Below are 27,859 nucleotides of genomic sequence, written 5' to 3'. Positions count from 1 at the left end.
CAGGAAAACAACCCCCATGGGACAGTGGCTGGGGTTTAGAGCAGGTTCTGGGGGGAGCCCGTCCCTGTGGGACCCTGGTGGCCCCAGTGACACAGCAGAGACAGGGAGGAGGAGTTATCATCAATTCTTAACATTTTATTTCTTTACTGGGTTAAACAAGGAGCAGAGAAAACCTCGGCCCCAAAATACAACAGAACTGAAAGCATTACAGGTACAGAGACTATTGAACACAGAGAGTAGTAGGATAATATTTTAATACAACTGAATTATAGCATGGGATTGTGTTTTTGTTGGGTTTTTTTTGTTTGTTTTTTGTCAAACCAGTTTGGAAAATAAATGTAATAGGAACTAGTGCAAAAAAGTTCTAAACATGAAGCACAGTGTATAAAATGGCATAAGAAAACTGTCCCCTCGAGGACACAGTCACTTTCTTATGACAGAAGGGAGAAAGAGAAACAGAAGGGGGGTGGGAACAGAGGGAGGGTCCAGGAGGCGGAGGAGGAAAAGCTGGAAAGAAAGAGAAACCGGGCCGGGGGATTAGAAAGGATACTTTGACTTCAGCAATGTTGGTTTGTGTTTCACCACCACGCACTGTTAAAGGACCTCGTTGGGGTCGGGCCGAGCTCTGTCACCACCCACATGGCACAAGCACTTGAGAAGGGTTCGGGCAGCAGCAGCAGCCTGGGCACTGCAGGGGTCGGGTCCCACAGGTGCCCCCAAGATCCCCACAGGTGCCCCAAGGCCCTGGGACACCCACGCAAGGCAGGGAGCCCCAGCTCGGACACAATCCAGAGGGAGAAGGGCACGAGGGGCTGGGCTCTCCTCCTGCTCTCCCTTCCCACATCCCTCAAGGACCAGCACATGGAATTTGTTCCCAATTTCCACTCCCGGGCTCAGATGGGAGCATCTCCCTTTTGAAGGCATCCTGAGGCTGTGTCCGAACGGGAGGCTCAGAGGAGCTGGATTCAGTTTGGGTTGGAACAGAAAACCAAACCAAACCTCCCTCAGAGGGATGGCTGGGGATCCCCAGGAATTCCTGCCAGGCATCAGCATCTCTGATTCCCACGGGGAAGGTGTCCCTGCATTCCCAAGGTGTTTTCCCAGCCTGCTCAGCCAGGATTTGCTCCAGCCTGTTCCCACCATGGAGCCACCCAGCCTCCTGCCCTGGAGAAACTGGCTGGATGCTATTTTAAGGAGAGCTGGTTGGAATTCCTTACAAATTGCTATTCTCTCCCAATCCACTGCTGCCCGTTCCAACTCTGTGAGCAGAAAAAGTGTGATTGATTTTTTTTTTTTTTTGCCTCGTTTTCTTTTTGGAAAATGAAAGGTTTTGCGGGAAAGGACTGTTCTGGATGCATTTCTCAATTTGCAAAAAAAAAGAAAAAAAAGGAAAAAAAAGAAAAAAATTGGTCATAATGATCAATCTGGCTTGTTTTGACAAGTTTCAAAATTAAAAAGAATCACTGTCTGGCTCTTTTTGTCTTTTTGTTTTGCAACTTAGGCATGTCCAGTTCCCAAATACATTTAAAAATGGTAAAACCAACCCCAAATTTCATAAGCCAAACCTAATTCTTGGGGTTTTCTTGTTGAGTTTCAGTTCACAACAAGCAGAGTTGTCGACCTTCTGGGCTGAAAAAAGATCATTCTGAAGTGCTAAAAAGGCTGGAAACCGCTCCTGGCCTGCCTGGAACACAGGTCCTGGAGATGTGGAGCAGGAAAGGGTGGAGGGACTGGGCTAAGGAACTCACCCATCTCCTGCCCAGGCCTTTGAGAGGGACTGAGAGCTTTGATAAAACCCCAACAACTTTTAAAATTTATTATTCCTTATTTTTTTTATGATCCTCAATTAAAAATGGTCCATCCCCCACCACAGTCTTCCCTTTGCTCCCTTCCTCCTTCCTCACACAGACATGCAGGGCTGGGAGGTCACCCAAGGAGCCACCTGGACCAAGAACACCCAAAAAGAGCTGCCAAAATCCTTCAATTCCTGGAATAAAATGAACCCATGGTGGGAGCTGTGCAGCTCCAGGGCTGCTGTGATGCAGGAGCTCCGAGCAGGCTCCTTCTGTGGCAGAAGGGATGATTTTGGGTTTGTGTGATGGTGGTACCTCCAGCTGGGATGCCTGTGGGCCAGCTTTTGGGCTGAAGGAAATCCTTAACATCCAACCTGAACACCTGACATGGCCCTTCCCAACTTTTTCAGCCTAGTTTAAGGGAGATTCAACCAGCCAGGGACGGGAAACCCCAGGGAAGGGCAAAAAGCTGATTCACAGAATTCCCTGCCTGTCTTGGGTTACAATGTAAGATGTAACCAAAAGATAGGTGGGGCAGTGTTCTTTATCTTCTCCCTGATAACCCCCTCCAGGGAAGCACCAGCCACTCTGTGGGGAGCCATCTCCAGGAATGGGCCACCAAGGTTCCACTCATAGAATCTTATCATCCCACTGTGAGATGCTCCACCCTGGGGGAGGAACCAAACATTCCTACCTGGATAGAACCTGAGGCCTGGAACATCAGGGGAGCACTACCACTGCATTCCCAGAGGACAAGAGCTCCATAACCAACATGGGACTGACAGAGAAGGACCAGATCTTTTACAGGATCACTGCTTTGACAGAACCACATCCATCACTCCAACAGCCCCCATTTAATCAGAATGCTCCCACCTCCCTGACCAACAGGCTATCAGGTCGTACCCTGACTCTGTCAGTCTAAGCCAGTGCTTCTGTACTACTGCCTTTAATTTTCCTATTAAATTGTAGTTGTGACTTGGAATCTCCTGCTGGGTTGCTTTCAAGCTGGAACATTTCTGGTGCCCGGAGTGGGGCACCCCTGGGGGATGGTGGTGGTGGAGCACGGTGCTTTCTCCTTGCTGGGGGCTCACGGTGAGGACTCGGACCTGCAGCGGCATGGAGAGGCCGGCACGGAGGGGAGTGATGGGGGAAAGCCCATGGGGAGAAGGGAGGCCTGGTGTCAGCTGGGTATGGAGAAGGGGACCTCACCCACCTCGATGGGGATGAGGAGGGGAAAAAGAGGAGGATGATAGGAACAGCAGGCAGCCAGAAGATGATGATTTACAGATTGAAAAACCTGAGGCTGGTGACCTAAAGGAATTCCAAGAAGTGGAGGAAAGAAATCCTCAGAACTGGTTGCTTTTGCAGAGAGAGTGTGGAACATGTCTTCAGATAAGATCAAAATCCCTCCTGAGCCTCTTGGCAGATGTTCTAACCAATTGCAGGATAAAATTAAAAAGCTGTACGAGAGGAAAATGAAAGAGGGCATGGATATGAACTACATCATCCAGAACAAAAAGGAATTTCGCAACCCCAGCGTCCATGAAAAGCTGATCCAGTTTTGTTCCATTGATGAAATTGGTACAAATTGCCCAAAGGACACGTTTGATCCTTATAGCTGGTTAGAGGATTCATATTATGAGGCACTAGCTAAAGCCCAGAAGACTGAGATGGACGAATTGAAGAAGGCCAAGAAAGAACTTACAAAGATTGAATTTGTGACTGGCACTAAAAAGGGTACAGCAAGAAGCGCTGGTTCCACAACCACCACAACATCCAGCACCACTGTGGGAGATGCCCAGAAGAAGAGGAGGAGCGAGTGAGACATGTTGAGGAAGGGTCTCAAAGAATGACTCATAAAATCACATAATCTCATTGTGAGCTCCCTCACCCTGGGGGAGGAACCAAACATTCCTACCTGGATAGAATCTGAGGCCTGGAACACCACAGGAGCACCACCACTGCATTCCCAGAGGACAAGAGCTCCATAACCACCACTGCACCTCCAGAGAAGGACCAGATCTTTCTACAGGATCACTGCCTTGACAGAACCACATCCATCACTCCAACAGCCCCCATTTAATCAGACTGCTCCCACCTCCCTGACCAACGGGCTGTCAGGTCGTACTCTGACTCTGTCAGTCTAAGCCAGTGCTTCTGTACTACTGCCTTTATTTTAATTTTCCTATTAAATTGTAGTTGTGACTTGGAATCTCCTGCTGGATTGTTTTCAAACTAGTACGCTGCCCCATCACTTTCTGGCAGAATCCAGGAATGTTTCTGTCCTGACATTGTCTCCACCAAGCCCTACAGGCATTCCTTTCCCAGACAGCAACAGGAATAGGATTAGGATGAATCACAAGCTGAGGGTAACCTGGGCTATGGGACTTCACTCCCTTTGCCTCTGTGAAAATCATGGAATCCCAGAGTGGTTTGGGTTGGAAGGGACCTTCAAGATCATGCGGTTGCACCTCCTGCCATGGAGGGACACTCCACTATCCCAGGTTGCTCCAAGCCCCATCCAACCTGGCCTTGGATGCCCCCAGGGATGGGGCAGCCACAGCATTTCCAGGCAACCTCAACAACCCATTCCAAACCATCACACTTGGTGCCACCAGAGGCCAAGAGGCACCTGCAGAGTTCTGCACAGGGACACTCCATGGCCTGGCCTCCCAGGATCCTGCCCAGGAACAGCAGATATCCGGGATTTTCCCTTTATTCCCTTCCTCCAGGCGGCAGCCGAGCATCTCCCGGCCCCGCCCGCGGCCCTGAGTGGCAGTGAATGAACTGCCCTGACATCTCCTCTTGAAGCAAAGCAAAATGTGTTGAAGATAAACCAGTTCCAGATGTTTTCCCAGTGTTGCCAAGTTACTCAACATGTTCTGCTTTAGTTGTCAGATGCTTTCAAAGCGATTTCCCTAACTCCGAGCACGAATGGTGAGGGCTCTCCCTGGGAATCTTCTGCCTGAGGCTACCATGGATCTGTATTTTCATAAGAAAAAGGCTCAGCTAATGATTAATGTTCCCCAGAGGAAGCGGGGCCTTTCTTTGGGATTTTTCTTCAGTTATTTTTAATTAATTTGTACAACTGGCAGCTACATGAAAGTGCAAAACCCGGGAATAACGCTGGATCCGACTCCTTTTGCTCCTTCTCTCTGCCCACACCTGGAGCTTGTGGAGACATCATCATCCCTCACTTCCCTGGGAATGAGAAACCCCCTCACCAGGGAGGAATCACTGCTTCCCACTGGGAATTTTCTCTGAGAAAAGAGAAGTTTGTCTACTGAAGGAAAACTTGAGTTTTACATATAAATCCCAACATGGGGCATCTTCTTCAGGGAGAAGAGATAAGATCATTGGATGAAAAGGACAAAGTCCCTTGGGTTTAAATTCCTGGTAGGATAAATCATTTAGAGCTCAATGTATTCCAGGGTGGCTTTGGGAATGTGGAAAGCGTTTGGGATTGCGAAGGGCAATGGTGGACACAGGGCTTGGGGTGAAGCATGCCTGGACACACAGGGTAAGGAAGCCCTTCCCCCCCTTATCCAGGCACATTCCTTCTTTATCCAAGCACACTTGCTCCTTTTCCAGGCACATTCCCTCCACTTTGTAATAAAAATAATGCCAGTGGTGTTAAGTGAGACAATGTCACCGTCTGCTTCCTGGGCTGTTCTCTCAGAGACCAAAGCCAGAGTACTCAGGGATGGAGGATTAGGAGGTTGTAATGTCAGACAAAAAGCAGGAATTTTATCCAATGGGCTCCTGATGATGGACTGCTTCATACACCACTTCCAGCTGCTCCTGCTCTGGGAACAGCCTCGTCTGGATCCGTTTAAACAGATTGGCAAAGTGTTGAATGCAGCATATGGTGCCCTAAAACCACAGAACTTATTGACAGCAGCCCAGAATCGCTAAAGAAAAGATCTTCTACAGCCTTGCTCTGGGAAGACCCAGCACTTTCCTCCCACTTGCAGCAGGTAAAGTCCATCCCACTCTCCCAGAGAGGATCCGCATCCCGTGTGCTCTCTCCGGCATCTTGTCCTCTTGGGAACACCCCTCGGGAGCTGTGGCCTGGAAAACACATGGATCTCCTGTCCTGGTGGCCTCCTCACTCCTGGTGGATGGGGCTCAAACCTCCCCAGTAGCCACCCAAACCAGCTCAGCTCTGAATTGGCTCCACTTCCTGATTCACTGGGACGAAACATGTGCTCCTGATGAGGGAAGCCTCCAGCTGGTGTTAGGGAAGGTGAAACTGTTTCTCACAGCTCCCAGGTTATCCCAGAAAATCCCTGCCAGCACCCCCTGAAGATGACTTAGGTCATTGAATCTCACTCCTGCAACTCTGTGGAAATCATGGAATCATGGAATGGTTTAGGTTGAAGGGATCTTAAAGCCCATCCAGTTCCACTCTCTGCCATGAGCAGGGACACTTCCTACTGGACCAGGTTGCTCCAAGCCCTGTACAACCTGGCCTTGGACACTTCCACAGCTCCTCTGGGAATCCCACATCACCCATCACCACCCCCAAGCCTGGCCTGACGCTCCATCACCAGCAGGACACAAGGGCTTCAGGGCAGGGAGAAGGACACACATCCCTCAGGGAGGTGCCGGATCTGGATGTGTGCAGGGACCGAGGCTGGGCCACCCCGTGCCCACCAGCACTGCTCAGTGTCACACATGACACAATGCACAGGGCCAGTGACTCAGGGCCACTTGCTGACGCACCACACTGGGCTATTCTTCTCTCTCCTGATGAGTCGCTCCAAGATTGGACACAGTCTATCTCCGAGAGAGGCGCCTGGAATTAGCTTAACTCTTGGCAGTGCAGGAGAAATCTAATTTCCTTCGGGATCCGGCTGTCTGGAGGCAGGGACAGGGCTGTGCTCCCTCCCATGGCCTGCCTGGGAGCTTTTGCTCCTTGTCAGAGCATCTCCACAACCAACTGCTCACAGAAAACCAAGGGACTAGATCCCAGCTTGCAGAACTGCTCCATGTCCAGCTGTTCTGATTGGTGTAAACTAGGCTGAAATTATATGGATGTCATGAGGAATAGTCAAATGAGAGACATCCTACTTTTTGGGTGGTAATAGCAAGGGAATCTGCTTGGGAAACACTCTCAATCTTCCGTGTGCCCCACCTCTCCCACCCCAAAAACCATGGGACAATGGGATCACAGGCCTCGTCTCTGCAGGACTTTGGGAACAGGCAACTGGTAGTGTGTAAACATCACCCCAAAGCTCTGAGATTCAAGTCAAAGCAGGAATCAAACATTCAGCTGCTTCTCAGAGCCTCTTTGGTCTGGAAATGGGCTGGAAATGTCAGGAAACCTGTGCTTCCCACGAGATGCCTGGTACTTCCTTCTTCCAGCCGGGCAGGAAGTAGCTTTGCTCATGGGGCTCTGCTCTTGGGGCTCTGCTTGGTTTTGCTTCACCTCAACAGACCAGAAACAACAAAACTCCTACAGATCATCAACTCTGGGACTTCTTGCATCCTCACAGGGATCTGGGATTAATTTGGGATGCAGGACATTCCTCCTGCTCCATCCCTGTCTCCTGCAGTGACCCACACAGGGCTCTGCTGTAGGTTCCTATCAAGAGCCAGCCTGGAAACAGAGGGACCATCCCAGCCCTTCTGGGAGCAGGGAGTGGGCTCACACCCAACTCGTGACCTTGTGCTAAAACACCCTTTTTCCTTCCCTGCCCACACCCAGGACAAATTACAGCCCCTGGTGCCTGGCCTGGAGGCACCTCCTCGCAGTGTCCATGCTGGGAACAGTTCTGGTGGCTGGGTGGAGAATTGGGAGTTTCCTAGGAAATGACCTGGGGATCAGATCCTAGGGATCTGATGTTTGTTTGGGGCTGAATCCCTGCATATGCTGAGCTCAGGTTAAAAATCCACCCCAAGTGAGCCAAATGAGGCTACACCAGCCAGCACCTTGCCCAGCCAAGTCCAGCTGGGCTCCCAGAAATTTCCGGATCTGGGGGCATCCATGGATTGAAACTATTCACAAAAATGCTCCTCCCTAGCTGGGCCTTATTAGTGCCTCTTTGTGTGGGAGACTCTCCCTCCAAGCTAGATTTCTCCAGCCCGTTTGCCCAGTCCTCCTGCCATCCAGTCAATGATTTGTAGCTGGGAAGCATGGAAGGATGCCTTTGGGATTCCCTGCATCCAACTGCTGCCACGTGGGATCCCTCTCCCTCACAGCCTGTGTGCTGCTGGAGTCACATCTCCCCAACTCCTCACTGAGACCAGTCCCACCAGCCGGGGAGGACAACAAAAAAGGTTACACCAAATCATCAGGACACTTTGCAAAGTGGGATGTGGGAATGCTGGGGACATCCCTCCTGCTCCAAGCCTCCTCCCTCTCCTCCTCCTCGCATAGAGCAGCAGGAAAGGCCAGGCTGGAGGAGCAGGCTGGGATGCAGTGAGACCAACCCCGAGTGGTACCACAGTGCAGTGTCACAGCGTCCCACTCCTGTCCCCAAACGCCACCAGCGCCGCGCTGAGGACATTGCGTCTCACCAGGGCGGTTCTGCCCCGAGCCCCAGTGGCTTTTCCCTGGGACAGGAGTGGGCCAGGCTGTGCCGGGAGGTGCTGCCCCTCCGCCTGCTCCCTCGGCATTCAGACCCAGGAGAAAAGGAACCAGGGCCGGGCTGACCGTCCAACCTCGGCACGGTGCGGGCGGGGGAGGCGCGGGCACTCAAGGCACTCGCGGCAGCGGCCGGGGGACACCCGGCAGTCCCATGGGGACACCCTTCGATTCCCAGGGACCCCTCCCCTCGGTCCCCCCGCCTCCGTGCCGTTCCTGCCCTCCCGGCGCCTGCGGGGCCGGGAATGCTGGCCCTGCCCGAACCCTTCTGGCGCCGGGTCCCGCAGCCCTGTGCGCGTTAGAGACTCTTCACCACGGGGATGCCCCGCGCGAGCAGCTCTTGGGGGATGTGCGGGGGTGCGCGTGTGCCACCCCCAACCCCGTGCCTCCCATTGGAGGAATAGCATGTGCCCCCCTTATGGGAAAAGATCTGGCGTTCTCCTTGGAGGTCGGCTCTGCCCTCTGTGTCACTCGTCCCGGGCCACGCTCTCCTCCAGGGCGGGCGGGGCCTCCAGGCCGAGCCCCCCGGCGCCGCCGTGCACGCTCGAGAAGGACACCATGGTGTGGAGGAGCATCAGGACCAGCACGCACAGTCTGATCCTGCTGCTGCCGAGGCGAGACCCCGCAGAGACCGGCAGCAAGGACGGGGAGCGAGGCTGGTGGTACTGGTGGTACTGGTGGTGGTGGTGGTGGTAGAGGTGGTAGTGGTTCTGCCTCTGGTGATGGAGGTGGGGGTCGTGGCGGTGGAAATGGAGCGACTCTGACGCCGTGGATTTGGGGGATGTGTCCTCGTTGCTGTCTGGGGGGTGCTCGCAGGAGTCCCATTGCACCTCGCAGCACTTGGCCTCCTCGTCGGGCAGCTGGTTCTCCAGCAGCCCTGCAGGGAGGAAGGAAGCAGAGGAGGGGTCAGCGGGACACTGAGGAGGAAGCGAGCCCCTGTGCCCACCAGCCGTGGGATGGGCACACCTGAGAGCCAGGACATCCAGACACCCCCTGGCACTGGCCCCAGCATGTGTGAGCCTGCACACATGCAAGGCGAGCTCAGGGCTCCCCAAATCCTGCTCACAGTGGTTCAATATCCTCACCCTGCTTTAATCCATCACCTGCAGCTCCCTCTGTGCTTTAGCTTTCAGTCAGAGGTAGGACTTTCACCTCCTGGGCTGAGATGTTGCTGTGTCCCCATTAACCCCTTACCCCCGTACCCTTGGGATGGCCACGTTTTGGCATCAGGCAATGTTTCCTCACTGCCCCTCCTCCCACTCCACCCCGGCAAGCCTTCCAAACTTGGGGAGTGGCTTGGAAATTCGCCAGGGCTCAGCATCACCCCCGCCCCTGTGCCCGGTGTGAGCCCGGCCCTCCTTACCCGTACAGATGAAGCCAGGCAAACCTCCATAGATCAGCTCATCATTGTCCGGTAACACGAAGGGGCACCTGGTCTGCACCTCCAGGCAGTATTGCTTGCATGGGATCCGCTGCCGGCACTGCTGCTGGGTCACGTTGAAGTACTCGGAGCACAGCCACGCCTTGTAGACAGCCTGGGGGAAATCGTGGAGAAAGGGACACGTCACTTCCCAAGCACCGGGACAGCTGCAGCACCGCAGGGTGGAAGGGGACGGGAGAGCTTCCCGCTCTGGTAGGAAATGCGTGTTGGGGTCATTTGTTGAACAGCGATGGATTCAAACAATCCACTGGAGTGTAACAATGGTGGAATTCGTCTATCCAGCTAAATCCACCATGAAAATAAAGCTAATTACCACATGGAATAATGTCCCCTACAGACAGGCATCGTGATAGATTCTGCCAACATCAGTGACCCAAGAGCTCAGTCCATCACACAGAAATTCAAATGCTGCTTATCACCTGTCCCAGCGTGTCCTCCTCATCCCCAAGACATCCCACTGCTCTGCTGGGAAGGGGAGGATTCTCACCTCCTCTAAAGTGCTTTGGCCACCATCAGCTCTGGACATGGGACAGCAAAACACATTATGGGCTGGTCTTCACTGGAAATTTCCTGCTGGAAAAGCTGCTGGACAGAAGCAGCTGGGATGCAGCACATGCAGCCACTGCACCTCAGGCTTGTCCCTCTCTGCCACCAAGTAACACCTTCCTCACCTTCCCCACCAGGTCCTGGGAGAGGTTCCTGATTCCTTGACATCTGGAACTTCTGCTGTTTCTGCCATTTCTTTTGGCTGAAGGGGAAAACTTGTTCATTTTCCATGGATGTTCTGGCACTGAGATGTACCAGTGGTGCAGGTGTCTCCATGTGCTCCATTCATCTTCCTGATACTTCAAGCTGTGCTTGGCAACATTTCCAGAAGGAAGAGCACCCTGGGGGTTCAGCTGTGACTGCAAGGCTGCCACATTCCCTGCCTGTCCAGCCTGTCCAGTCCTGGGTTTCCCTCTTCCCTTCCAGCCTCCATGTGCCTGTTCCCACAGCACACAGCCGGCCATAGCCCAGCTGGCTCAGTTACAACCATATTCCCAAATTTCCCTTACTTCCCCAGCATCAAGCATGGAGGAAGTTGCTTGTCTCTACTGGCTGTAACAGACAGGGAGGGAGAGCCCCCATTTCTCCTGGTGTGCATCATTCCACAGGCTGCAAGAAACCCGTGGCACTTGCAGCTCATCCATGAACTCGTGAGGGCACGAGTGACAGCACCATGGTCATTCCATGGCCACATGCAACTTCCTTTGAAACCAGCTAGAAAGGGCTCCCTGTGATTCAAAGGGAATGAGTTTCCCTCCTCTGCATGCTTAGAGAAACCCCCTGCTCTGCCTTCCAGCTGCATTTTCATTTTCTTGAGGCTTTAAACCCATCACTTCTTTGTTTCCCCATGTTTTTCATAGATCCTTATCATTGTTTCTTTGGCCCATGGTAGTGTCTCAGGATTAAAGCTGGTTGGGAAATTCTTGGCAAGTTATTTTAATTTGTTTTTTTTTCCTGTAAAATGCCAAATCATGAAAGCCAGAATTTTCACAGAATTGTGTTAGCTTTGGTGAAACTTTCATCCCAAAAAGTTTAATGGGCACCAGGACACAATTTATGGAGTGAACATTTTGGAGCTGTCCCCAGTACTGTGGGCAGGGCTGGCCCCTGGAATGTGGGAATGCAGGTGCTTGTTCTCCTTGTCCTGTTGGATGTTAATTACTGGGACACAGTGGAGTGGCTCCAGAGGAGGGAATGACTGCAGAGTGTGAGGACACAAGCAGGAGAGTTTTGAGGTCTGGATCTGTCATCCCTGGAAGTGTCCAGGGCCAGGCTGGATGGGGTTTGGAGCACCCTGGGATAGTGGGAGGTGTCCCTGCCTGTGGCAGGAGGTGGGACAGGATGGATTTAAGGCCCCTTCTAACCCAAACCATGCTATGACTGCACGATCTGCCCGAGCTGATTCCCTAGAACTGAGGAGGAAGAGGCCGTGCTCTGGAGGGCCACAACCCCCACTGCAGCAGTGCCCTCCCTGATGGCCTCTGCTCCCTTGGGGACAGTGTCAGGAGCAAGCAGACAGAGGGACAGCAAGGAGGACACAGCAGGACCCCTCAGTGGGTGGCACGTGGTCCTCTGCAGGCACCATGAGTTTCTCTCTGTTGGGAAAGCAGGACCTGTCCCTGCTGCTGTGGAACCTCAACAGGATGTAAAGGAGGGTTAGAGAGCTCAGGGGACAGTGACACCTCACACTGATGGGACACAGCACCAGGGGGTGTACAGTGGGCTCCAAAGCACAAACTGACTGCCCAGGATGTATTCAGGCAGGCCATATCCTTAATTCCAATCTGAGGACTCAACAAGTCCCTGCCTGGACACGATGCTGTTATTCCCACACACTCCAGACACACTCCAGTGTAATCTGGAGCAAAACAGAGAGAGGCCTTATTAATTACCTTAATTATTTGGGTTGCCTTTAGAGCAACAAGGAGAGGGTGTCCTGAGAACAGCCCAACCCTCAGAACGTCCAGCAGCGAGTGGCTGGATGAGCTTCTCCTTCCCCTGGTGACCATCCAGGATTTTGGACAGCTGGTGTGGATGACGTGCTTGAATTTGAACTGGCTGATGTCAGGTGAATTCTTCCCAAAGCCATGAAGCTTAAGGATTAAAATCTGGATGGATTAATTGAACCACAACCAGCCTGCAGTTTAAAGGGGAATTATGAATGCACAAGGAGCTGGATTGACATTACTGGTGTGCCCAGTCCCATCTGGGATGGACACCCTGAATCCATCCCTCCAGCTCAGCCTCTTTTCCAGCCCTCATCTGCCTCAGGATAAACATCTCCATCAATGGGACTTCCTCGTGTTTCCCAAGGAGGTTGTTTTACAGCACTTATCTCGCTGCCTACAAGTTTTCCTTCATACTTGACCTACATTTTTCCATCCAAAAGTTCACTCCCTTCAATCATTCCCTCCACCATTCCCTCTCCCTGCTCTGTGTTTACACATCTCTAATATTTGCAGATGTCTCATGCTACCCCTTTAGTCACAACTCAGGCGAGCTGGGCTGATTTACTCACTCCCATTTCCTGCCAGTCTCCTTCCCAGCTCTGCTCTCCCACGCTGCTTCCCAGATCCCAGTCACATCCCAGCTCCCACCTGGGCTCACATGCAGCCTGGCATGGAGGCTACACTGAGTGCTTCAGCAGAGGATTGTGGGTGTCACCTGAGCTGTCCCAGCTCCAGATTTGGGTGGAAAAGGCAGCTGGAGCAGGAGATTTCTCAGAGCTTTGTAGGAAACTGATTAGGTTAATCCTGCTCTCATGTGGAAACAGCTGGCACAAGCAGGCTCTGCATGGATTCACACATGTCCCCCCTAAAATGTTTGTGATGATTCCCATCAGGGAAGTCTGGCAGGGGGTTGGGGTCACACACAGGGACATTCCATGAATTTAATGAAAATATGGAAGGAGACACTGCAAGGAGCTGGTGATACCACTGGGGAGGGCAGAGCTGGAGCACTCACCCAGAACCTGAACCAGGATTCCCTGGCTGCCTTCCATTCTCCCTTCCCTTTCCCCTTGAGGGAAGCACTGACCCCAGCCAGCCCTTGCCATTCCCTTGTGGCAGATCCTCCAGGTGCTGCAGCAGGAATTCCTACAGCTCTGCAGGATGGAAACTGCCTGGGTGTACTCACAAACAGACACATCCAAGACCTGCTGGTCCAACGGGGCTCTCCCACTCCACTGGGATCAGGCTGAGACACAGGTGAGATCCCAGTGGCCTCCCATCACTCACCCAGAGAGATCCATGTCACAGACAAGGAGCAAATTCCCTGGGAGATGCTCAAGGTTTTGATACCCCCAAGCTTACCCCCCACAACCTCCTTAGTTCTGCTGTTAAAAAGGACATGTGAGAATTTAGGACAGGAGGAAATTTATTCCCTGCTTAGATCTACTAGGAAAGCTCCCTGGTTTCCATCCTCACCCTCTCTGGATTCTTCAGGAAGCGGGTTGGGTTGCAATCAGTGTTCCTGCCATTCTGGTTTGGCTTTTGGCAGATCTCCAGCCTGGCCAAGTAAATTAAAGTGACCTCAACTCCAAAATAGCTCCAATTTGGTGCCCTCTTCCTGCATTTTTAGCTCTGGAGGGCTGGCTGCATGACTCTGAGGAAGCACACAGAATTTGGGTGCCTAGGAAAGGAGCCAGCTTCACAGACTCAATTTATATGGAAGGAAAAGGACAGGCTATCTGTCCACATTGGAATTTTGGAGGTGGGATGAAAAACCTCATCCTAAAAGACATTAAAAAAACCCAAAATTAATTGGATTTCTAATAGAGAATTAGGCTGTCTGCTCATGCTTCCAGTGGGATCTGGAAGCAGCAGTCAGAGGGATGGCACTTTCACAGGGAATTCTGTGCCAAATGGGAGTTCTTCCCTGCTTGCACTATTCCCTCTGTCTCCTGGCAGTACCAGGACAGCATTCCCCACCAAACAGCTTTTCCAAAGTCTTTTTGTGTCCTTAGGATTTCTGCACAAATGTGGGCACTTCAAGGCCAGTCCAGTTGCTGCCAGTATGTTGGAAACACTGGCACTGCCTGTGGAACCATCCCAGCTGCATTTTGGGAGAGCTGAGGAGCAGGAATGGAGCAGCATTCTCAGGACACACCAGCACTGCAGAGGATGCAGTGTTTGGGATAGTCTGGATGCCCACTGGGAATGCCAGCTGTAATTAACACAACAAACTGCTGTTTTCCCATCTGAACAGGAATCAATGCTTGGGAAGTTTCCCCAAGGAAAATCCTGCTAATGGCATAAACATAATAAACCCTTCTCATTAATTAGTGGCAGGGATTGGGGCAGCATCCCCAGCCCCAAATCTACTTCTCTGGAAGGGGGAGATGCAGTCTGGAAGGCAGAGAGGGAAATGGGGAGATTTTCCCTACAGAATAACCTCAGAAGGAGTCCTGGGAATGTGCTTGGACAAGAGGTGAGGATCACTCTGGAAGCTGGCTTCTGCCATCATGGCTCTCCTCCTTTCTCTCCTCTGACTGGGTGCACCCAGCTCCCAGCAGGGATAGGATGAAAAATCCCTGCCTGTCCCTGCCAGACCCCCAGGCTGCAGCAGCCCCCTCCCCTCCCAGAGCAGTTCCTGGGACTCACATTTCCATCCTGGTCTGAGAGGAGCATCTGGAGTGGCTGTGCCTCATTAATCTTGGACACAGGGAAATGAGCACTGCTAATGAGCCACTCGGGCAGCTCTCCAAGCTCTGGCACATGAGGATGCAGCGCGGGAAGCAGGACAGGCTGGGGGGGAGAGAAGAGCCCCCCTGGATGGCAGAGGATTAAGGGAATACTGAGGTCCAGGGCCAGCCAGGAGGAGTCACAAACACATCTGCAATGTCCAATTACCACTGTATTCAATTAACTCAGACAGTAACAATGTGGAGCTTTAAACCAGCTTCTTTTAGGCTTTTTAAAAAATTCTCCTTGCTATGGGCTGTTCCAACATCATCTCTGGAACAGCTGATTTTTGGTTTCTTTGATAGTTCTGGAGTTGTTATCCCTGCCTTAACAGATTCACATGCTCTGGGTTAGGAGAGAGGGGACCAAAAACACCAACCCAAGCCTAAACCTCAACAACTGGACAGGATTATGGGATTTGTATTGTTTTTCCTTCATTTTTAATATAAAGTTGCCTTTTGCCTGGCGATGACAGCCCTGGAGCCGCAGCTCCTCCATTTCCCAACCAGGGGAGCCTCTGCCCATTGTACCCAGCTCCAGAGGGCACGGAGCAGCAGGCACGGGGATGGGGCTGCCAGCAGGAATGGCTGGGACATGGATGGGATGGGGGAATGGGGATGGATGCACACAGGCTGCAGGGAATGGCACTGGTGGGATTCCCAACTGGATTGGGTGTCATCCCAGCAGATGCCACACTGCCCTTGGAACAAGCCCAGGAGGAAGAGCTTGTGCTCGTGGTTGCACTGAAGCAGGAAGCATTCCCTGGAAGAGCAGGGCTTGAGGACTTGCTTTGGGCACCTCTGACAGTTCCTGTGCTGAGGGGACAGAGCACATGGCATCCCAACATGGCCATGTGCCTGTGCCTGTTGATTAATCACAGTAATTAATGGCACAGCTGGATGAACAGGAAGGCAGTGACCACTGCCAGGCCCTCCTGCCTCCCACAGCCAGTGCCTGTCACAGGTTGCTCCATGGCCCTGCCCAGCAGTGTCTGCAGCCCTTTCCCTCCCACCACAGCTCCCACTTTTCCCAGTGCAGGCTGGGATCTGGCTGGAGTTTACTCCTGTGGAGCCACCCAGCCCTGCCTGACCACTCCTACAGCCCCCAGCCCATTGCAGGAGGCTCCTGATCCCAGACCACTGCTGTAAACATCCCAATTCCCATGGAATATTTCCATTTCATTATCAGACTCCACCTCGGGGTAGATGCATCCTGTCTCCAAGGGGGGTGAGCAGGGGGTGCCAGTGCTCTGCTCACAGATGGGAGCTCTCATCCCAGCATTCCTGATGTCAGTCTCCTGTTGAGTCCCCCCTCCTCACATCCTGGGTGTGTCCCCTCTACTCACCCTGGGAATTCCCTGGCAGTGTCTGGGACAGGGTGGCCCAGGCATGGTGGGCTGCCCGTGGGCACTGCTGCCAGACCCCAGGCACAGCCAGTCCCTGTCCCAAGATCCCAGCCCAGGAGCACGGGCAGGACACAGGGACCTGCATTCCCAGGCTGCAGTTAATCCAGGCTGCTGCTCTGTGCTCCCCTTTCAAAAAGGGTCTTGGCTGGGCTTTAGAGAAGAGAAGAGCAGCTTGTCAGGAAGGCAAGGCCAGCTGGAGTGTGGAGGTTTGTGTGGACACCAGGAGACAGGGACAAACAGCTGGTGGCCAGAGAGAGAGCAGCTCTCCCTGGCATCTGGAGGGCTCTGTCCTTGTGACACCACATGGCCATGCCCCAAGGAGGAAGAGGGGAGGCCAGCCCTCCAGTTCCAGGGTGTCACCACACTCTGAGGAAAATTTTTCCCAATATCCCATCTAACCCTGCCCTCTGGCAGTGGGAAGCCATTCCCTGTGTCCTGTCTCTCCATCCCTTGTCCCAAGTCCCTCTCCAGCTCTCCTGGAGCTCCTTTAGGCACTGGAAGGGGCTCTAAGGTCTCTCTGGAGTCTCCTCCTCTCCAGGTGAGCACTTCCAGCTCTCCCAGTCTGGCTCCAGAGGGGCTCCAGCCCTCGGAGCAGCTCCATAGCCTCCTTGGGACTCGCTCCAGCAGCTCCATCCTGTACAGTCCTCACCTGCCAGCCCCCAGTGGGTCAGATACCAGCCCATCCTACCAGCCCAATGACTTAAAAAGTAATTAAAGACCTCTGCAAAACTGAAGCTGAACACGATGGAGTTGGGGACAGAGGGAAAGTGAGGTCCCTGCAATCCATTAGGATGGCCTGAGGAATTCACTCCCATTAGATCCTGCTGCAGCCAGGGGCTTAACAGGATTCAAAAGTGGATTAAACATTTATACAGCTAATGAGAACATCCTGTTACATTAGATAGGATATAAAAAAATAAAGGCGAGACACTTCAGTGCCACGAGCCATAAATTACCCACCAGTGATGGGGGCAAGGGAGAAGTTTCTCTGCTCATCCCCCTTCCAAGGAAATGGTGAGGCTGGAAAATTGTTCTCAGGATGGTGTGAGTGTCCAGCCCAGCAAGGGCTTGTCACAGCAGGGCTGTCTTGCATCCAATGCCTATGGAACAGCCCAATCCTGTACTCTGCCAGGAGCCCCCTGCACAGCATCCTGTGAGGTGCCACTTGGCTTGAGTGGGAATGGGACAGGGTATAAGGCAGGAGGAACCTGGACCCTCATGTCATCTTTGTGCACCCTACAGAGATGGGCAAGCAGCAGGATCTGGCCCATCCCCACTTCCCCATGGAGCAAAGAGTGGGGAGACAGGAGCATCCCAGTGCCTAGGCACCTTCCATGGTCACAGGGAAGTGCAGTTTTCCATGCTCATGCTGGGTCTTGTATCCACCTCAACTTGTGCCCACAGGTCCCTTAAATGCAAGCAGAGATGATTTTGAGATGCTTATCAGCACTCCTGGCAGCTCCTACTGCTGGAGACACACAACAGGCCACGGCTCATATCAGACCTGAGAGCTGCAGCCTCTGGTTTTCTCTCCCTGGCTGAACAGCACTTGCAGAAATCTCCTGCTCCCTTCCAGGGAGGAAAGCCCCAGGATAATTCTCAGTCTCCGTGGTGAGCAGCAGGCAGGCGCTGCTGGCATCGCTCCTCAGCCAGAGAATCCCAAGGGATGCTCTACTGCAGGGAAACCCATCCCTGCTGCTTCCCCTGGAGCAAGCCAGGCCAGGCTGGGGCTCTCCCTGTCCCTGTCCCTCTTCCTCATGCTCCACAGAGTGGAAGTGCTTCCCCTGCATTCCCATGAGCAAGGGGTGTCTGGAGAGCGGTCCCAGGACCACACTCTGAGCCAGGCTGCCACCCCAGAGCTCCTGGTGCTTCCTGACAGTCTCATTTGAATGGGAGAGCAAGGAATGATGACAAACAAGCAACACAGCATGGCAGGAAAACACAGCTCCCTGCACACACAGGCAGAGACCCCTGTGGATTCCTCCTCTCTACATCCAGCTCCATGGAAAATGACACAGAAGACGACCAGCTCCAAGGAATATGACACTGAATACCAAGAGCAGGTCAGGGAGATGCCCAGGTCTGAAGGGGGTTGAACTCATTACAATAAAGACACAAACACAGCTCTTGCTCAGCCAGCATTGGTCAGTCCTTCCCAAACTGCAGCTGTTCAGAAAATTCCAAGAAAATTCCACTTGTCTCCTCTCCCTCTGTAACCACCAGCAGTGGGTAATGCTTGGAACTGGTGCCTGTGGGCTCAGGGTGTTCCAGGCTCTCTGATCTGTGCAAACCCAGGAGCTGGCACACCCCTCACCATGAAAACCCCCCACCCAGCCACTTCCAGGCCCCCTCTCCAGCTCTACCTTTGCTGTCCATCCACAGCCTCCACCCACCAGCAGTGAAGCAGAGGTGCCATGCAGGGATAAGATTCCAGCCAAACACGTGTATCTGTTACTCCCAAGAGGATGAGCAGGGCAGGTGGCATTTCCTTCTCCAGCCAGGACCAGGAACACCAGGATGCTGGCACAGGCAGGGCTCTGGAAAACCAAATCCTTGCCAGGTGAGGCCATTTCAAGCTGCTTTTTGAACAGAGTGGCCACGTTGGCAGCATCTGGGGGTGGCCAATGCTGCCAGCACTGCTCTTCCTGTGACACCCCAGGAGCATGGCTGGGAGAGAGGCCCCAAGGAAAAGCCAGGAGCTGGGAAGAGGAGCGAGGCTGAAGCAGGCGGGCCATTCCAGGCAGGCAGCTGCTGGCTCTGCCCACGGGAATGGGGCTGGAGCAGCGTGGACAGATGGCTACTTCTTGCCCAGGCAGCCTCTGTGTCTCATTCACAGATTTGCTGTCCCTGAGTCATTGCCCTTCAAAGGACAGCAGAGCTGAGCTCCTGCGTGGAGCCAGGCATGAGTCGCATCCTAATGGCATCCCGGTGACAGCGGGAATAGCCCCCGGCAGCCAAGCACGTCCTGCCTCTCCCACCTGCCTGCCTCCCACCCTGGAGGGCAGCTCTGGAGCCCACAGCAGAGGAAGAGCCTGTGGGGCATCCCTAGGCACAGGCCTGGGGCTGTGGGATGTTTTGACAAACCCTCTCTGTGTGGGATCCTTGGCACTGCCCAGCACCGGGGTCAGGCCAGGCCATGTGTGATCCCCGCTGGGCAGAACAGCTCCTTTGCTGCTGGAAAAGAATCCTGTCCTCAGGCAGGGACCAGGTGAAGCCCCTTGTGAGGGCAGGTCCAGCTGGGCTCAAGCAGACACCCAGTGCATCCTCTCCCCTCTCCCAGTGCTGCTGTAGGAGGTGCTGCATGCTCTCCCTGGGATGTGTGTGGGGCTGGAGGTCACCAGCAGATCCCTTTGTCCATGGGGAGCACAGATCACTGCCTGGTGGGAAAGGCAGCCTGATCTGGATGGCCACAGGCAGCCTGTGCCAATGGATGTGCACAGCAAGGGGGCTGAGGGTCCTGTTGTTCTCCCAGATCTCACACTTTGCTGGCATCACTGTATGCACTGCTGAGCTCCTGACTCCCAGAGCCTTCCTGCACCACACAGAGCAGCTGGATACTTTCCATCTCCAGCTGCTGAGGTGGCATCTCTGAGGAGCTCATCCCACCCTGCTGGTGAAGCCCCTGTGCCCACCATGCTTCCAGGGATGGGCACACATAGAGAAGAACGTGGGCTTGCATCTGGCACTGATGGCAGCAGGCACAGCTGGGAGCACACAGAGCAGGAGCTGGTGCTGGAGCCTGTGGCACTTGGAGCTACTGGTGACAGTTTGATGGAGAGAGATGTCACCCTCCCTCGCTGTCCCTGCACCATTTGCCAACCTGCCTGTTGCTCCATGGACCTGCTGCTGCCTTGGGAAACTTGTGGGTTGTCCCTGCAGCACCACTGACAGACACAGGCGAGGACAGGCAGACGACAAGGACTGACAGACAACCAGAGCAAAGGAGGCAGCCAAAAACCACCCAATATCCCCTGTAAATCTCTCTCATTCATACCCTGACCCCACCAGAGGCTGCTTCACCCCACAGTACCTGTGTAGGTTCAGCCTCCAGCCCACCACACACTCTCAGGCAGCTTGAGATGTCTCCACCCCAAGCAAAACTCAGGACTGTCCAAGCACCATCTGAGCACCCCCACTCCCACCTGGCTTGCAGCCCTCCCAAGTCCCAGGTACCACTGGCACATTCCTGACACCTCTATATGTTTTATTCCAGGGGGAAAACTCCTTCCATAAGTTCAGCTTTTGTTTCTCCTGTTTTTCAAGCCTTGATCTCAATTTTCAAGCATCAAGGAGGTACCAGACACAAGGCACTGGAATTGGGCTGTGCCAGAGGCTGCAGCATCAGCACCTGCAGACCAAACCCACCATGGTCCTTTGGCCCAAATTCTTTATACAACTGAACCACATCTTTGTGCAAGGCTGCAAAAAATTCCCTTTGTTCCCATGGAATGGGTGGGGAACATGGAGCTGCACACTTGGCTAAGCTCATGCATGTGCTCTTGCTCAAGCTGCCAAATGACTGCACTGATCTGCTGGAATTACTTTCGAATTCACTCTGGAACCTTTTTTCACCTCATGAAACACCTCACTGGCCAGGCTGGTTGTGGAGAAGATCTGGAGCTGCCACAGGTGTGTGGGAGCAGCCTCTCCCCTCCTGCTGCTCCTGGTGCACCAAATGCTTCACAGGAGACCAGGTCCAGGGTGCAACTTTGCAGTCACCCATCCAAAGATTCTCTGGAAGCCTCACTTCTAAAGTAACTTAGCAACCTTAAAAAACCTAAAGTAACTTAGTAACCTTAAAAAAACCCACAAGGTTTTGGTGAAATCACTTTTGCTGTGGTTCTCAAGGGACCTTCCCTCTGTGCAAGGAGCCATCCAGGCTCAGAGCAGGAGTGCACTAGGTTTAACAGCATTTTGGATAAGCCCAGCCCAAAAAAAACTCAACTTGAGCTACTTTAGTGAAGGTAGAACGCTGCTTTGGTTCCCCCAAGAGGTGTCCCTGGCACTGGGATAACCCCAAGACATGGTGTTCCCAAAGCTCCTGGTGCCAGCAGGCTTAGGTTTCCAGAGGATGTTCCACAGGGAGGGATGCTCTGTAGGGATGCTGATTGCTGATGCTATTCCTGGTTAAACAAGAGCCAGAAAACAGGACCCCAGAGGGTGCTGAACCTGGGCACTGGGGATTTGCTCCCTGCTCCGTGTGAGATGTGCCAGGGATGATGCCAGAGCAGGAACAGCCTCCATTTCTCACCACATCACTGCACACCAGCGGCACAGAAACACCAGCAAAGCCTCGGGAGTGAAATCCTGCCCTGCCAGGGGCACTGGGGAAACCAGAGGTGCAGAACCAGATCCCACAGCCACGGGCCTGTGTGTAGTGAAACCTGATAATCTAATCACATCTGAGATGCTACAGGTCCTGTCCAGCCCAGCGCTGCTGCCAGCCCCCTCCTGCCTGTCAGCCCTTCTCTTGCCACAGCTTTGTTTCTTGCAGCCTAATGACTCCTTAATGGGCTTTGTCCCATAGATCTTGATTTGCCCCAGGACGGGTGGGAGGGGGCACTTTTGGGAGCTGTTGGGGCGGGAGCCAGCATGCAGAGCTCGGCCTTGGCATGAGCAAAGCTCTCATCTGGTGTCTGAGCTGGAGCAACACTGCTCTTTTCCTGTTTGGAAAGATGGGAAAAGGCACAAACAAACCCTAAGCATCCCTCAGGGCATTGCTTTGGAGGGACAGTGATTTCCTCCTGCACTAAGCCCTGCAAAGCCTGGGCTGACAGTTTGAGTGCTGCTGCTGCCCCACATTTCCTGATGGATATTCGTGTCCAATATCCACGTCCCCAGGCCATGACCTCCTCAAGCCCCTTTGGAGGATGCTCCAAAGTGTCCCCACAACTACTCAGTGCACTGAGTTCACTGTGTCTTGCAGTGACAAAGGATACAAGTTACACAGCAACAGGCGAGATGGAGGCGGCCGGCAGCTGCTCCTGACTCAATTAATGACTTTTCCCTCTTATGTTCAGGAAAACAGGCATTTGCCACCTTTCATCCACATCATCCCTACCTAGCACCATCACCCAGCAGCTGGCAGGCAGATCCTCACAGCACAAGGTGAAATGTATTTGAGAAGATGGATGGACCTTGTGAACTCACTTCCCTCTCTTCCTCCTGTCACAGGATGCCGGTGCCCCTGTCCATGAGCGTCCCTGTGGGAGCCAGACCCCCAAAATCCCACCAAGTAGGAAATGCAAACAATAAACCCCAGAAGTGCATCTTCATGGTTTAATGTCTCTCAGCCACAGGGATTTCTGGTGTTAGTTGGAAGAGTAACAAACAAAACATTTCCAGGGAGTGATTTGGAAGTTGACGGCGCTGCACAGGAATAACAACATATGCACAAAGTGGGATCTGCCCAGGAATGATCCCCAAGCAGAAAATAAAAAGGGAGAGTATGACAGCACTGAGTAATCCCAGCAGCTGAATTACACACAGATCCCACCATTTCATGGGATTCCTATCTCCCAGGGGGACTTTGGTCCAGTCTTCCCCAACCTCTGGGCACAGATGGATGTAGCAGATAGGTAAAGAAGTTATAAAAGAAAGGCCTCATAAAATCAGGCCTGCTCTGTTAAATCAATAGCTAGTCTGTCATTTCTTCTAAGTGCAGCTCGTACTTTGCAAGTTCCCATGTGAAAACAATCTGGGTATGAACAGTTTGTTAACGTAACAACCTTTTTTGGGTGAAAAATAAGTGCACCTGCACTTATTAGATTTGTTCCATGAGAACCCACAAAAGAAAAATGTAAATAACTTGAACCTTAGCACATACACACAAATCACCTTCTGACTAACAAATGAAGTAGTAAGAAACTACCAGGTAATAGATTTGGTACAAGAAGTCTGTGAAAACTATACAATAAGTTATGTGAATAAAAATTTGGCTTTTCCTGCATGAAGAAAATGGAGCTCAAGTGATTTATTCCAATAGACAGATCTGGGGTTGGGATGCCCAGGATGCTGTTTCCCCTCCTGGCAGGACCTGCTTTTTCTCCCCAAACCTGAGGGCAGCTCTCAAGATGATTTTTTAACAGGGCATTATGTGTCTCCTGAAACCAATCCACAACACTCACGCTTCCAAATTTTTAGCTCGGGGTGAAACCTGCTGCCACAGGAAGGAACTGGCAGCTCCAGTTGGGATTTGGTGTTGCTGTTGTTTGAATTCAGGTGGAAAAAAGAGCAAAAATCACCAGAGTGGTTTGGCTGCCTTAGAGCTCCCTGTGAGGTGTCTGCTGAGCCACACTTCTTAGGCACCAAATTCCAGAGGGATCCGTGCCTCAGCAGAGGGAGGCTGTGTGCAGGTGAGCTGGAGCTGCTGTGCTTCCTCATCTTCAATTTTCCAGCTGCTGTTACAGAATGGCAGGGATGTGAATGGGATGCAGCACTAACCCTCCACACTCAGCCCTGCTCCCATGGTCCCATGTCCCAGAATTATCATTTAAATCCTGTTTCTCCAGCTCCAGAGCTCCTGAAGCCAGAATCCTGCTGTGAGGGCTCTGCAGGAGCTCTCACACTGGCCAAGCTGCACATTCCACTGTTTTCCTCCACTCCTCTGCTGTTTTCCTGTTATTTGCTCTCAGATGTTATCACTATCAAGCAGTACCTTTGCCACCCCTCACAAACAGGTATTATCCAGCATCTGTAAGGGAATCACAAATTCAAACTGCTTCCAAAAATCCCACCAGCCACATTTTTCCAAGGCAATGAGTAACTGTAGTCCCTGCTCAAGTCCAGAGGACTCAAAATCAGGCCAAAACTCGCTTGTCACAACAGTGCTGGAGGGGTCTGGTATTAGCCTCAATTCACAGATGGGGAACAGCCACTGAGAGGGAAAAGCTGAGTCTCATGGATGTAAGGCTGGGGTAAGACACATAAATATGGAGTGAATGGCTTAAACAAAGCAGCCTGATTTTTCAGGATGGGATCAGTGAGGGCTCCAGTGGGAGTGTGTAGGCTCAGGCACTCCCATGGGAATTTCCCAGTGGGTGGCTCAGGGGAGTGTGCACAGGTTGTCCCTGCTGCTCCTGCCTCCTGTTGCTTCCCAAGTGCTGCCTGAGGAATGCAAGGTTGGAGCTCACAGATGCTCTAAGGATGCACTGACATGACACAGAACCAGCTCAGAGTCCAGCCACTACCTCCAGTTCTGCATCTCCCCAGCACATTTCCTGCTCTCCCATCAAGGATGTTAAACCCAGGGATAATTAATGGAGACTCATTGAAGCACAGCTCTGTTTCTACACATTTTGGAGTCCCAACATAATTATTTTCTCACCTCTTTTGCTTCTCTCTCTGGGACTCCCAGCAGAGATGGAAGCTAAGCCTGAAGTTGGAACGTTTATGCTCCACCAGACATGGCACAGAGAGATCCTGATCCTGCTGGGCCCCTGGAAGCAGGAGCAGCACAATGGACAGCACCCTGTGGAAGTGGAGCAGCAGGACCAAACTACTCAGAGCAGGCTGAATACCATGTCCCTTGGAAACCACAGGGGGAATTTGGGAAGCAGACTGTAATTACCTGCCCTGGCCCATGCCCAGAACACAAGCACAAGCTCCTGCTCAAACCCAGCTCCCCACAAAAGCGACCCTTGGAGTAGCGGCCAGGATCTCAGCAATGTGCCCTTGCTGAAAGACACCACCTCGGTGTCCCAGTGCTGCTCTTGGTGCTGCTCCTGCACTTTCCCAGGGCATGGACATCACTTCAAGAGCTGCTCTGCAAATCCAAGTGTCCCTCAAAACTCCTGTCCCAGAAGAGGAGCAGCCAACCCTATTGTACTGCCAGGGAGGAAGCTCTGCCACCATCCCTGTGGGGACAATGCTGTCACACACCCCAAGACACAGCTCTGAGAAAGGGAAGCAGATTTAATTATGGAGACCATTGCACTTCCCAGAGGTGATGTCTGGAAGGAGCATGCACAGGTGAGCCAGGCAGCTTGGAGCTGGTGGAAGCTGGAGGCACCAAAGGCTTGTAAGAATGAGCATCCAGCAGAACCACACTGGGGGTTTGATGGAGATCCAACCACAACTCTCATCTGGGAGAGGAGATGGCTCCATACTGAGCCTTGATCCCACTGATGCTGAGAAACACAACCAACCCATCAGCTTTCAGAACAGGGACTGTGTCCCAAGGCTGGGGACAGTCAGTGACACTGGGGGAACACCAAGGTGGGACGCACAGTCCAGCACCCCTGGGCAGAAAGGGTGTAAGAGCTGGAAAACAGCTGCTGCATACAGGGAAGGGGCCCTGGCACCATGGTTCATCTCAGGTCATCACTGGTCTAATGACAGCCAGGCAGAACCCTGGAGTGCACACGGAAAGGGGTGTGGGTAAGGCTAGCAGGGATTGGGGTGTCAGGAGTGAGGTACTTGGACTGAGGTGGCATGAGGGGATTGGGGTGTCAGGAGAGGTGTCAGGATTGGGGTGCTGGCAGTGGAGTGTCATGAGCTGGGTGCTCAGACTGTGTTGGGAGCAGGGTGTTGGGAATGGCAGTGGGATGTCGGAAGCTGCCTGTGTGTGCACAGGTGTGAAGGTATGTGCGAGTGCTCATTCAGGCCAAGTCCTGCTTTGCCTTTTCTGTCCCATCACCCTGTCCCAGCTTTCCCAAGGGCTCCAGACCTGTCCCATCACCACTGCCAGGAGAGGTTTGGGGAGCAGAGGGAGATCCCAGCCTGCAGGTAGGTGTGAGAGCAGGGGGACCATAGCACCCACACACCACCAAGCCCGCTGTGGCCCGGCTCACCCGGGACGCCCCCTCGTACCTTGCAGTCCGTCAGGCAGGATCTGACCGAGTACTCTTCCGATTGCAAGTACTTCTCCAGCAAGAGGTCGAACTCCTCGTATTTTTCCTGAGCGTGTTGGTCCAGCCGCTGGTACGCCTGGACGCAGCTGCTACAGGCCTCCCCGTCCAGCGCCCCGGCCGCCGCCACCACCAGGTCCACCATCAGGTTGTCCAGGCTGCAGTCCAGGCCGTCGGGGCCGGCCATCTCCCGCAGCAGGTCCCAGATCGTGTAAGTATCACAAAAGGAGAGGTTGAAGTTCCTGAAGTAAGCCTGCAGGAAGGTCCTTTTGGAGGAGGGCGAGGCGAAGAAGGGCGCGGCGGCGGCGGCGGCGGCGGCGGCGGCGGGGGGCGAGCGCAGGGGCGCGCCGGGGGCCCGCGGGCGCTGCGGGGCGAGCAGCCGGGCGCACGCCGAGTCCAGGTCCCCGCGGGCGGCGGGGCAGGGCCCGCCGGGGCCGCGGCTCAGGTTGCCCAGCAGGGCCTCGCAGCTGCCGCCGCCGCCGCCGCCCGCCGGCTCGGCCGCCAGCAGCGCCCGCGGCCCGCGGCCCCGCGGCCGCTCCCGCGCCCGCAGCTTGGCCCCGGCGCAGAGCCACAGATGGTCGGAGAGGAGCACGGTGAAAAAGAGGAGCGAGGCGAGCGACAGGCGCCATTTCTGCGCCCGCTCGGGGTCGGCCACCGGCTTGTCGCTGCGGCGCGGCGCGCAGCACACGGCCCCGCCGGCGGCGCCCCCGCGGGGGGACATCCAGGCGCCGCGGATCATGCCGGGGGCGCGCGGGCGGCGGGCGGGCAGCGCCGCGCTGCCGCCGCTGTCACCTGCCCCGCACCGCCGCCATGCCCGCGCCGCCCCCGCCGCGCCCCGCCGCCGCCGCCCGCCCCGGCCCCGGCCCCGGTCCCGGCCCCGGGCATGCCCCGGCCGCCCTCACTCGGCTTTCCGCTTGCCCCGGCGCGGTGCCGGGGCCGCGCCGCGCCCGCCGCCGCCGCCGCCCGGCCCCATCGCCCTCAGTCTGTCGCCATCTTCGGCCGCGCCGCCAACACCTTGAGGAGCCGCGAGCGCTGCGCCTGCGCGCTGCCTCCGCTCCGCCGGCACCGGCACGGCCGCGGCCCGGCCCGGCCGGCGCTGCCGAGGTGCTGAAGGACAGCTCCGATCGGCTCCGCTCCGCTCGGCCCGGCCCGGCCCGGCCGGGACACCCCCGCGCCCGCACACCCGCCACACCCCGGCGGCAGCTCCGCGCTCAGCCCCGTCCTCACCCCCACCCTGGCCGTCACCTCATCCGCACCTCATCCGCACCCTCAGCCTCAGCCTCTTCCTCATCCCTTCCCTCATCCTCGCCGTCACTACACCCCCACCGTCATCCTCACCTCACCTTTGCCATCATCTTCACACTCATCCTCATCCTCATCCTCATCCTAACCCTCACTTGAATCCTCATCCTCACCTCAGCCTCACGGACTGGTCCCATCCCCTCCCCGGTGTCAACAGGTCCCAGAGGAGAGCGGCCCTGGGGGCTCCGGCAGCAGCCACACTCACGGTGCTGTCCCCCAAGAGCAGAGCCTGGTGTCCCTTTACTGCCCACAC

General features: G+C 54.2%; 1 protein-coding gene and 1 pseudogene across 1 annotated transcript; one reads left to right on the top strand and one right to left on the bottom strand.

Annotated features, from left to right (window-relative positions):
* Nucleotides 1-114: 114 nt before the first annotated feature.
* On the bottom strand, nucleotides 115-27,467 carry NALF2 (NALCN channel auxiliary factor 2). The gene is made up of 3 exons (XM_054641680.2): nucleotides 26,267-27,467; nucleotides 9,746-9,917; nucleotides 115-9,259 (listed from the first exon to the last, which is right to left on the bottom strand). Exons 1-3 carry the CDS (start codon nucleotides 27,041-27,043, stop codon nucleotides 8,850-8,852), a joined length of 1,359 nt encoding a protein of 452 aa, XP_054497655.1. The 5' UTR covers nucleotides 27,044-27,467; the 3' UTR covers nucleotides 115-8,849.
* On the top strand, nucleotides 2,840-3,616 carry LOC129126013 (SAP30-binding protein pseudogene; annotated as a pseudogene).
* Nucleotides 27,468-27,859: the final 392 nt, after the last annotated feature.

Source organism: Agelaius phoeniceus, chromosome 14 (assembly GCF_051311805.1).
Source record: "Agelaius phoeniceus isolate bAgePho1 chromosome 14, bAgePho1.hap1, whole genome shotgun sequence".
In the NCBI taxonomy this organism is placed as follows: Eukaryota; Metazoa; Chordata; class Aves; order Passeriformes; family Icteridae; genus Agelaius; species Agelaius phoeniceus.
This window is presented reverse-complemented; position numbering and strand designations above follow the sequence as displayed.

Excerpts from the sequence above, each read along its gene's own strand:
- NALF2 (XM_054641680.2), bottom strand. The coding sequence starts at position 27,043 with ATGATCCGCGGCGCCTGGATGTCCCCCCGCGGGGGCGCCGCCGGCGGG. Across the intron at positions 9,918-26,266 it reads CCTGCCTGACGGACTGCAAG|GCTGTCTACAAGGCGTGGCT; the intron begins GTACGAGGGGGC and ends GATTTCCCCCAG. Across the intron at positions 9,260-9,745 it reads GCCTGGCTTCATCTGTACGG|GGCTGCTGGAGAACCAGCTG; the intron begins GTAAGGAGGGCC and ends TCCTCCCTGCAG.